We start from the raw sequence: 12100 nt of genomic DNA on the forward strand, positions 1-12100 counted from the left end.
CTCAACAAGTAATAATTAAATATAGTAATACAAAATAACAGGGAAAAACAACCCTGCTCCTAAAGACAAAAAAAAAGGATAAGGTAACCACCTCCCCTCACCTACGTTACCTAGACCCCCCCCCCAGCCTATATATATATTAAAAAAAAAAGAGGGGGGGGGAAAGAAAATCGCTAAGTAGAGAACAAATAAATAAACCTCCCTTCCCACCCCCCAAAATAATATTAAACAGTAAGGTGATGAAAGGGATTAATATAAAAAAAAAAGGGGGTGTAAACCGGGGTGGGGGAAGAGCAAAACAACATCAATTAACTCTTACAATTTATCTAAGAGAGTCCAAAAATTCCTTGGCCTTCTCCGGCAATCCAAAGTTGTAGACGGACTCTTCATGGCTAAAGCGTAGCGTCGCTGGGTAGCACAAGTAGTACTGAATATTTAAGTCCCTTAAACATTTCTTCACTTCATCAAACATCTTCCTCTTTTGGACCAGAACTCGGGAAAAGTCCTGGAATAACATAATCTTGGATCCTTTATAAATCATGGCTTCGGGACCTTTCCCAAGATTTCTGGAAGCTTCTAAGAGTATCTGCCTCTCCTTATAGCTCTGCAGCCGGAACAGGACCAGGCGGGTGCGCTGGTTTGAGCCAGAAACCCGATCGGCCCATTCCACTCTTACCTGGCCTGATCCAGCCTCCAGATTTAAAAGCTGTGGAAGCCACTATTCGAGAAACGCTGTAAGCTGACCTTCCTCTTCCCGTTCGGGAAGGCCCTGCAAATGAATGTTTTTTCGACGACCTCAATTCTCGAGGTCGTCGATGTGATTTTCTAAGGTCCGGACTCGCTGTTCGAGAGTCCGGACCTGATTCACATCCAATTCTGCTATAGTCTCGGAGGTCGCGGCCTTTAGCTCCGCTCCTCCGACTTGGCGCTTGATTTCCTCTTTGCTGCGCTTTTGTAGCGCGGCTGAGGTGAATTCCATCGGCTCTGGGACTCTTCAATAAAGGCGTCGATCTTCACGTCAAGTTTGGAGATTATTTCCACGAGGCTCGCCACCATAGGGAAGTCCCCCGGGGTGGCTGCGGACTCCTCAGCTGCAGCTGGGGATGGTGGGGGAGGGATTCCTGCCCGCTGAGAACTGCGGGCTCCCTTCCCTTTAGTCATTTTTACAGGAGATTAGATTGTTTAAATTCAGTACTGAGCAACTAATGACATTAATTAAAACTATTTTAAGTGATTTGGTGAGTGTAGAGGAGGCGGGTGGCCTGCTTTTCCCAAGTCTTGGGAGGAGCACTATAGACTCAGACTTGCTGGGTCGTTGCCATCTTGGATCCCCCTGCCTCACTTCTTAAACAGTGTTTAACTATTTTCCAGTCTTCTGACTGCTGAAAGATCACTACCAATGCCTCATAATCTCCTGAGCTAGCTCCTTCAGAACTCTGGGATATATTCCATCTTGCCCACATTCAGATCTTTCAGCTTGTCCAGCACTTTGTCCTTAGTGATGGTCACTGCACTTACCTAGTATCTCTTGAAGTTCTGGTATGTTGCCGGTGGTCTTCTGTTGTGAAAATTGATGCAAAGTACTATTCAATTCCTCTGCTGTTTTTGATCTCCTTTACTACTCTACTTTTCCATCGGTCCAATATTCACTCTTGCACCTTTCTTAACTTTCAGATATCTAAACATACTCTTGCAATCTTCTTTTATATTACTAGTTAGGTTACTCTCATTTCTTCTTCTCCCCCTTATTGCTTTTCCAATTTCTGTCTCTTGCTTTTCTGTCTCTTGCTTTTTTTTAAAAAAGGCTTCCCTGTCCTACGGCTTCATACAATGCCTCATCACGTTGTATGCATTTTCTTGTACTATAATGCTGTCCCTGACATGGTTGTTTAATCCTCCCCTTAGTATATTGTTTCTTCCTGAGGATGGATTTCTGTTGTGCCTCCTGAATTACCCCCAGAAACTCCTGCTGCACTGTCTTCCCCACTGGGCTCCAGTTCCAATTAGATCTGGCCAACTCCCTCATTTCTTTGTAGTTAACTTTGCACAATTGTAAAACCATTATGTTTGACTCCAACATCTCCCCCTCAAACTACAGGATGAATTCTATCATTTTATAGTCACTGTCCCCTCTGAGTTCTCACCATAGTTCCCTATGTTCAGTTACTATGAACCTCAAATATACATGAAATTTGTTATATTATCAATAGAGTCAATTGGGTTCCATGCATTTGTTTTACAACTATTATGCTGGATCAGTTGCATTAGTAGCACAAATTTTATTAAACTAGCCTTGGGTAGTCAACCTTGATATGCTGCCTACAGTCTTGCAAGGAATGGATCACAGGTTGTGGGATGGAGAAGAGGGCATTTAAATATTATGGGCACCGTTGACACTCCACAGTATAGTGTGTTGGGTGTACTGCGCAGGTATAGGAAGCAACTTGTATTTTGGACCGAGCATGCAACCATTAAAACTTTATGATTCAACCTTTTAAATCTTTACAAGGAACCTCACCTTTTAAAATTGTGAATTGTGTGCCGCAGGAAATAAAAATGTTGGAGAAGGAGATATGTGATGTTGAGTAAAAGGAACAAATTTACTGAAGGAAAAATTTTAGAATGATATGCTGTGACAATTGCCCTTCAAAGTACAAGAATGAAGTTTCATTTCTGCACTTTTTGTACCTAATTGGAAATCAGTACTGTAGAGATTCAGAATAATGCATGATTTTGCTTGGACGTTATTCTGTAATCTGACTGCTCTCCATTTCTCATGAGCTGTTGTGCACATTCTTTGTTTAGTTCTGTCCATTTGATCAACCAAAGCAAGAAAATTGCATGGTTCAATTGCTGACATGCATTGCAATTGTTAAACTCTTCTATGTGACATGTAACAAGGCTAGATGTAGGCTGATTTCATCTAAAATAAGTATCCAATATGACATCATTATGTGCTTCTCAGGTATCATGTATCACCTGGGTTACAGTTCAGTGTTGTCAACCTGTGACTGTTAAGAATGCGTCTGTATCTGAGTCTGTCCAGTCTGGGTTGGTAAATTCTGGCAAACCAACTTTTCAATGTACTAGCCATCCAATTCTGAGTCATATACATTGAGTGCTGAAATAAGGTTTACTTAAGAGAAGGATTTCCCTAGAAGTCTTTCTGAACCTACCCAGCAAAGTTCACCGTACTGCTGCTTAAGAACTGGTTGCATGTACTCAAATTGTTATTGAACTCACATTTCATTTAGGTCAAATAATTCCGTTGTCTAGGTGGAATGTTTAGTTGATCTATTTTAAAAGTATGTTTTCATCTATTTTGGCGCATGCACAGCTATGCACATATGAGAACATTTCCACCAAGTTGCATGTTTAAATATGTATGCATACTATTCTAAAACATTTTTGTTTTGCAGATCACCATTTACAGGGATCAGTGATTACTCAGTGATGAAAAATAAGATTATACAACTGTGCTTGAATTTAACAACAATTGTTCAACAGGTTTGTGTATACATTCTTTTATGACTTTCATTTTCACTTAGAGTCAGAGTCATAGAGATGTACAGCATGGAAACAGACCCTTTGGTCCAACCAGTCCATGCCGACCAGATATCCCAACCCAATCTAGTCCCACCTGCCAGCACCCGGCCCATATCCCTCCAAACCCTTCCTATTCATATACCAATCCAGATGCCTTTTAAATGCTGTAATTGCACCAGCGACTGGCATTTCCTCTGGCAGCTCATTCCATACACAAACCACCCTCTGTGTGAAAAAGTTGCTCCTTATGTCTCTTTTTTTTTAAAATATCTTTCCCCCCTCACCCTAAATCTATGCCCTCCAGTTCTGGACTCCCCCCAACCCAGGGAAAAAACCTTGTCTATTTATCCTATCTATGACCCTCATGGTTTTATAAACCTCGATAAGATCACCCCTTAGCTTCTGACGCTCCAGGGAAAACAGCCCCAGCCTATTGAACCTCTCCCTATAGCTCAAATCGTCCAACCCTGGCAACATCCTTGCAAATCTTTTCTAAACCCTTCCAAGTTTCACAACCTGACATATTCTTCACTGAAAGAAGAAATTATTTTGTTCAAATAGCATATGGCTCCTAACGTATCGTTGTGTACTGGCTGTTACATACGTTGTTGTTGAATTGCATTGCATTGTACATGGCCAGGTACCTGCTATTAGCAAATACAAAGTTTTCAAGAAATGTTGCAAGACAACATTTTTTAATTGTTTTGAGTGATTTAAAAAGTTCTTAGCTGAATGTGAAGAGAACTTTATTTCCTTTTCTGAATCATTACCACAGCCTTCCAAGGAACTGTCTCCTCTGTTCAGCGAACAAATGTTTTTCTTGTCATGTTGAGCTGTGCCACACCAATGTTCCAAAAATCACAGATGTACAAGTCTCTGGAGCTGTCAGAGTTTGGGGATCACTGCAACCTCGTAAACCATGACCTTAATCTTGTATTTGACAACCTGGTTCTCAAATATTCTTGCTCTCGGTTGCCTAGAGGCTGAACTGTGTCATGGAGCAGACCACCCTTCTGTCGCCTCCCACCCCCATCCTATATTAGAGATAGCCTAGACCCCTGCTGTTTCTTGTTTCTTAAGGCAAGTGTAAGGCATTATGTTCCGGATGCAATTCGATTGGTCAAACTACTCTTTATTCTTACAATATAGTTAAAATACAAACAAAAGAAAGAAGAATTTAAATAGCTTAACTCTATTGGAAAACTCAACAGAGTAATAGGTTATTTAACTATGAAACAGCAACTGTTCCAATATAGCAACATCCAGTAAATACACCCTTGGCAAAGGTAAATTAAGTAAAATAGATTGCAATTCTAGCAGCAGGAAGAGAACCCAGGCTTTTAGCTGTAACAAAGAAATAAGCTTCCACATCCAGCTTCAAGACTGCAACAACTACTGAAAGCCAAAGTTCAAATGCTGCTTCTGGAGGAGCTTGTCCCCACCCATTTGTTCAACTTTTATATTAAAAAAATCAAAGGTCTCTCAAGCTGTTTACTTTGTTGGCTTGGAACAGACCACTCTTAATTTCTCCATTTAAAAACAAACAGGACAAAATGCATCTCTCAAAGCCATAGTATTGTTACAACCGGCACATTTTGACTGGATAATAAATTTCATCATTACTGCCTGCCTACGTTAAGAGGAGGCTCCCAGGATAAGGTTATGAGTCATCATTTGCTCTATTTGTTTCTGTTTCTTAAACCTACTTAGTGACTTGGCCTTCACAGCCTTCTGTGGTAGAGAATTTGAAAAGCTCACTCTCCATTGAGGAAAGGAATGCCTCCTCATCTCAGTCCAAATGGCCTGCCACACGTCCTGAGATTGCAACCTGTTGCTCTGACCTACTTATCAGGGGATACATCATCCCTGTTTCCAATCTGTCTGGTCTTGTCAACATTTTTTATGTTAATCAGAGCCCCTCTGTTTTCTGAACTCTGGTGAACACAGATCCAGTCAGCCCAATCTCTTCTCGTATAATGAACTTACCATCCCACGCAACAGCTAGTAAATATCCACTGGTTGGAAGAAGACTGTAGTATGCTGGGCTTTTGGAGAAAATGGCCCATTCACCTGTGCTTTGGAGAAGGAGCCACAACTAGTGACCACAAATGTCGTCTGCATTTGGAACTTCAGTTATTCAAATTGAAGTGATTTTAGTTTTAAGTTAAACAGTTTATGCAGTCTGTAAGTTAGCTCGCTGAGATACTTTTCTTATGCTTTTTGTAGTTCTTGGTTGCTGCAGTGTGACATAACTCTTTGAAATAATGTCTTAATGCAACATCAACCTGGCTAAAGAAACACTGGCACCAGGACCACAAACACCAGACAGCATCAACTTCATCAGCAAAGACGACATCCTGAAGCTGTGGACCTGTGCCTCACCATCCACTTCATATTCAATAACAAAACCTGCAAACAAGTCAGCAGAACACCTAAGGGGTCACCAATGTCAGGGCTCACAGCAGAAGCAGTAATGCAGAGACTTGAACAAGCTGCCCTCCCATCTATCCAACCCAAACTTTGGGTCCGCTATGTAGATGACGCCTTTGTCACCACAAAATAGAACAAATTAGAGGAAACCTACAGCACCATCAACAATATCCTGACAGGTGCAAAATTCACAAAAGAGGAGAATGACAACAGACTCCCATTCCTCGATGTGACAGTTGAACAAAACAGAGAGCTTCAAACCAGCTTCTACAGAAAAACAGCAAATACAGACCAAATATTTCAGAAGAAACCATCCCCACACCCACAAACGGAGCTGCATTAAGACATTATTTCAATCAGCTACATCACACTGCGGCACCCAAGAACTACAAAAAGCAGAAGAAAAATATCTATACAAGAAAACGCGTACCCAGTAAACGCAATTCGTCAATTTTCCCAGAAACAAGCCCAAACAAGCAGACAATGCAACCAAAACCTATAGCCACTTTACCTTACATCAAAGACATAGCATAAATGACTTCCAAACCCCTTGGAATCATGGTAGCCCACAAACCTACCTACACACTTAAACAGCAACTAATGAACCTAAAGATACCACCAGCAAAACTAATGTCATTTACAAGAACAGTTTTTTTTAAAAAAAAAAGCTACATCGGACAAACGAGCAGGAAATTTGCCACCAGAATACATGAACACTAACTGGCCACCAAAAGACATGACCCACTCTCACTAGTTTCTATACATATAGACAAAGATATATAACTGGGACAACACACAGATCCTAGAACAGACAAAACAAAGACATGCACGGGAATTCTTCGAGGCATGGCATTCTAACCAGAACTCCATCAATAAACACTTTGACTTAGATCCTATCTACCTTCCCTTGGGGGGGAAAAAAGGAACCAAAAATGACATCACCCACTTTTTGGAAAAAAAAACTAAGACCTATAAATAGAGATGCAGAACATACCACCAGTGCTTAACCAGAGACTCTCACTGATGATATTGCCTAGTATTGTGACAAGCATCTGAAAACCAATCTTCAAGCTCAGCAAGCTAATTTGCAAACTTTTATCATTGACCTGAGCTACAGATCTTCTCAAAAGTGGCTATCTTATGCTGTATTCTGTAGATTATTCCTATGCCTGTGGATTATTTTGCTGGATTTGAGGTGCAGTATTGCAGCAAGAAAAGGATGTGATGACAGAATCGTGTTTGATTCCATCCCCATTTAGATGAGGTCCGTGGTAATTCTGTTGGAGGGGATCAGGTCATGGTTTGCATATTGTTGTGGAGTAGGCAGAAGATAAGTTTCTGCAAGTGGGCAAATTGATCCTCGATGGGAAGTATTTTTGAGTAGGAAGAGTTTGGTAGGGGTGCTAAACAGCAATTGATGCTGTTCATGGGATTTTCCTTTAATATGCTGTGTAATCCATATTTATTACTGTGGATCCCTTACTTTTAATTGACTGGTAGGCCGGAGGACCTTGCAATATTTTTCCTTGTAGCAGACGGGAGAGAGTCTCATCTCCTAAATGCTTCAGAAACTTGGATAACTTGCAGCAAATACCTCCGGCACCAGTTCAACACTACCTCTGCAAATTTGGTGGCATGAAAGGCAGCCCAACAGCAGTATTCACTACTTTGGATGGGGCATGCCATTCATATGGTTGCTGGTATCTGCAAAACTGTTCTAGCCAGTGCTCCAGCTTTCACGGCAGGAAATCGCAGAAATAAATGGAAACATTGCTGTGGATGCCTTAAAAATATTTCTAAAAATCCAGCACACTCTCTTATTCACAGCAGTCACTGGCTTGTGACTGATGAAAGTGTAAAAGGTTAGTTCAGAAAGGCCGTGATCACAGACTTTGACATCTCAATCTTACCTTGGTGCTCTGAGCAGAGGTAGAATGCAAGTCTCCAAATGCTACTTCAAACACCATTTGCCCCAACATGGCAGAGTCTGCAGATTGTGAATTGGACTGGAGTCAGAGAAAATCCATGGAACTGGACTGGAAGCAAGTCACCTTGAATCCCAAGGAACTGCTTAAGACCACCACATAAATCAACAAAAATGTTCTGCTGAAAGAATTTTTTCATATAGTAAACATATAAATAGTAAAAAGGCTGAAAGAGGAGGGGCAGAGCTGATTAGAGGTTTGCTTGTGGTGGCATTGCGTACTGAGGTTTGAAATGAATCATTCATGTCTTCCTTTACCCAAATAAGAAGGTACTGCCCAATTCAAAGCAAAGAGGAGACACTTCAGACACTTGAAGACTTTAAAATTGAAGGTGACGCATTGAACAGACTGTCTGTTCTTAAAGCTGATAAAAACACCAGGTCAGGATAAGATGCATCCATAAGTGCTGAAGGAAGCAAATATGGAAATTGTTAAAATACTAGTTCTTATTTTCTAGTTTTCCTCAGGCTAGGTGATAATAGGACTGTGTAATTGCCAATTATTATATCGTTGTTCAAGAAAGGTGTGGAGATGACATTGAATCATAAGGGCGTGAGTAGGCCACTTGACCCTTCAAGCCTGCTCTATCATTCAATATGAATGATCATGGAGTTCAATATCCTAATCCTACCTTCCCCAGCTCTCCATATTCCTTGATCCCTTTAGCCATTCCCTCCTATATCTACCACCTCCATGAAAACATGTTGTTTTGGCTTCACTATCACCAAGTCACTGAAGTCCACAGGCTCACCACTCTCTGGATAAAGAAAGTTCCATTCAACTTAGTCCTATCCTTAAACTATTAACTTCTATTTCTGGATCCTCCTGCATTGAACATTCATGTTAGAATTTTGTGTGTTTCGGAGATCATTCCACCCCATTCTTCTAGCCTTGCATGAATGCAATCCTAATCGACCTAATCTCTCCACATAAGTCAGTCTTGTCATCCCAGGAATCAATTTGATAAGCATTCTCTGCACTGCATCCCTAGCAAGAACATTCTTCAGCAAGTACAAATCCGTCTGTGGCAGGAAAGATCCAGAACCACAACTTTGGGGCAAATGTAGGTTCGTTAAAGGAAACCGGCATGAATTTAAGGAACGATTGTGTTTAACTAATTGTGTTTAGAGTATTTGAGGAAGTAACAGCAAAGATTGATTAGGGTAATATTGTTGAAGTGGTGAACATCGACTGCCAACAACAAACCTGTGAGCTGAGTTGTAGCTTTGGGGATAAAAAGGACAGTAGCAACATAGGTATAAAATTGTCTGCGTAGCAAGAAACTGTAATGGTTACTGGATGTTTTGAGAAGATTAAAGGAAGATTTGTAATGGTCTTTCCTGGTAGTCTGTATTAGGGTACTTGCTGTTCCTGGTAAATAAATATGGTCGGTTTCAAAATTGGCAAGTGAACTTTGAAATATTGTGACCTTTGAGCAGGTAAGTCTAAAATTTTGAAAGCATTTTAGTTTAGAAAGGTATGTTTGGCATATATTTTCTATTAATTATTATTGAAAATTAGATTTATAGTTTGTGTTAATGTATAGAACTTTGAAAAGGCATAGATAAAGTGGAATGTGGGGTACATGAAACCCAATACTGATAGGTTAGGGTAGGTTAGCTACACTGTGGAAACAGGCCCTTCGGCCCAACAAGTCCACATCGACACTCCGAAGAGCAACCCACCCAGACCCATTCCCTACATTTACTAATTCACCTAACACTATGAGCAATTTAGCATGACCAATTCACCTAACCTGCACATCTTTGGACTGTGGGAGGAAACCGAAGCACTCTGAGGAAACCCACACAGACACAGACAGTTGAACCCGGGTCCCTGGCACTGTGAGGCTGCAGTGCTAACCACTGAGCCACCGTGCCAGGTGTGAAGTGTTATAGTTTGAAGAACACTGGGTGAACAAGAAGAATTTTCAAGTGGATGCAGGAGCAGAGGGACGTTGGTGTATATGTGTATAAATCATTGAAGGTGGCAGGTCAGGTAAAGAGCAGGATTTCAATAGCATGCAGCATCCTATGATTTATTAATTGGGACAATTCCAAGGGACAGTTAGAGATGGGTAATAAATGCTGGATGAGCTAGCATGTCCATACACTTTGATTAAAAATAAAAGAGCTTGTACAAAATGCTTTTTGGTTTCAGCTGTCGTTTTGCATTCAGTTCTGGGGACCACATTAAAAGAGAAATGCAAAAATATTAGATTGCAGGTAAGATTCACAAAAAAAAAGTGGCCCTGTAGAACAGACAATCCAGGAAATTCACTGCACAGTGACTCCAGCTGTCTCTGGAGCTTGGAAATCCTGAGGTGGAGACCCTTCCATCACAGCATCTCCCAAATGGCAAAAAGTGTTGAAGTTCACATAAGGTGCAGGAATTGGAAGAAAAAAGATCATGACCTACTCATCCATAATTAGTCATAGAGATTGTACAGCATGGAAACAGACCTTTCGGTCCACCTTGTCCATGCCAACTAAATATCCATCCAGATACCTTTTAAATGCTGTAATCAGACCAGCCTCCACTACATCCTCTGGCAGTTCATTCCATACACACACCATCCTCTCCGTGATAAAGTTGCCCCTAAGGTCCCTTTCATATCTTTCCCATCTCACCTTAAACCTGTACCCTCTAACTCTGGACTCCCCCATCCTGGGAAAAAGACCTTGCCTTTTCACCCTATCCCTGCCCCTCATGGTTATATAAAAACCTTTTATTCGGTCACCTCTGCAGTCCATATGGTGTCGGTATGCCCACATTACTGTTAGGGGGGGTGGGGGAGGCTGCGTCCTAGGATTTTGGTGTCGCAACAATGAAGGAATGGAACTATAGTTTCAAGTCAGGATGGTGTGTGGCTTAGAGGGGAATTTTCAACTGGTAGTGCTGTTGCCATGCATCTGCTCCCCTTGTCCCTCTAGTTGTTACAGGTCACTGTTTGGAAGATGCTGTTGAAGGCGTCTTGGTGAGTTGCTGCAGTACATCTTGTAAATTTTACAGATTACGCAGCATTGGTGTACAGAGATAGCAGAGTGAATACTGAAAACATGCTTCTAATCGAGGAAGCTGATTTATTTTATTATATTCAAGTTTTTTGAATGTTGTTGGAGCTGCACTAATCTAGGCAAGTGAAGAGAATTCCATCAGACTCCTGACTTGTGCCTTTAAAGGTGGACGATATTTGTGGAATCAGGTAGTGAGTTATTTGCTGCAGAATTCCCAGGCTATCACCTGCAGAATGAGCCAGTGTGTTCATAGGCTGGCCCAGTTCAGTTTCTAGTCATTAATAACATCCAGGATGTTGATAGTGGGGTATTCAGTGATTGCAATGCCTTTGATCATCAGATGGTCATTGCTTGGCACTTATGTGGCTCAAATGTTACTTACCACTTATCAGCCCAAACCCGGAGGTTGACCACATCTTTCTGCATGTACATACTGACTACATCATTATCTGAGGAATTGTAAAATTATTAAGCATTGTTTAATAATCAATAAACATCGGCACTTCTGACCTGATGATCAAACATCTGAAGATGATTGAGCCTTCAGCATTACCCTGAAGAGCTCCTGCAGAACTGTTCTGGGACTGGTTTTTTGGAAGTCGATCATAACCATCATAGAATCAGAGCTGTACATCACAGAAACAGACCCTTCAGTTCTCCTGAACCAATGTCCTGCACAACCGCAACATGACCTTCCAACTCCTATACTCAATCCTCTGACCAATAAAGGAAAGCATACCAAGTACTGCCTTCACTACCCTATCTACCTGCGACTCTACTTTCAAGGAACTATGAACTTGTGCTCAGAGGTCTCTTTGTTCAGCAACACTTTCCAGGACCTTATCATTAAGGCTTGCTCCGATTTGCTTTTCCAAAATGCAGCACCTCACGTTTATCTAAATTAAATTCCATCTGCCACTCCTCAGCCCATTGGCTCATCTGATCAAGATCCCATTCTCCTCTCCGGTAACTTTCTTCACTGTCCACTACACCTCCAATTTTGGTTTCATCTGCAAACTTGCTAACTATATTGCCCATGTTCACTCCAAATCATTTATATAAATGACAGAAAGCAGTGGACCCAGCACCAATCCTTGTGGCACACCACTGGTCACAGGCCTT

The 12100-nt window shown here is 41.3% G+C and overlaps 1 protein-coding gene across 2 annotated transcripts in view; it reads left to right on the forward strand.

Annotated features, from left to right (window-relative positions):
• The window catches only part of cnksr3 (cnksr family member 3), a 194636-nt gene that overhangs the window by 116676 nt on the left and 65860 nt on the right, over nucleotides 1-12100 (forward strand). For both annotated transcript variants that reach the window (XM_043696125.1, XM_043696124.1), the window contains exon 4: nucleotides 3420-3507. In XM_043696125.1, the coding sequence (XP_043552060.1) occupies nucleotides 3420-3507 (88 nt within the window). The remainder of the gene's footprint in view (nucleotides 1-3419; nucleotides 3508-12100) is intronic.

Source organism: Chiloscyllium plagiosum, chromosome 9 (genome assembly GCF_004010195.1).
Source record: "Chiloscyllium plagiosum isolate BGI_BamShark_2017 chromosome 9, ASM401019v2, whole genome shotgun sequence".
In the NCBI taxonomy this organism is placed as follows: Eukaryota; Metazoa; Chordata; class Chondrichthyes; order Orectolobiformes; family Hemiscylliidae; genus Chiloscyllium; species Chiloscyllium plagiosum.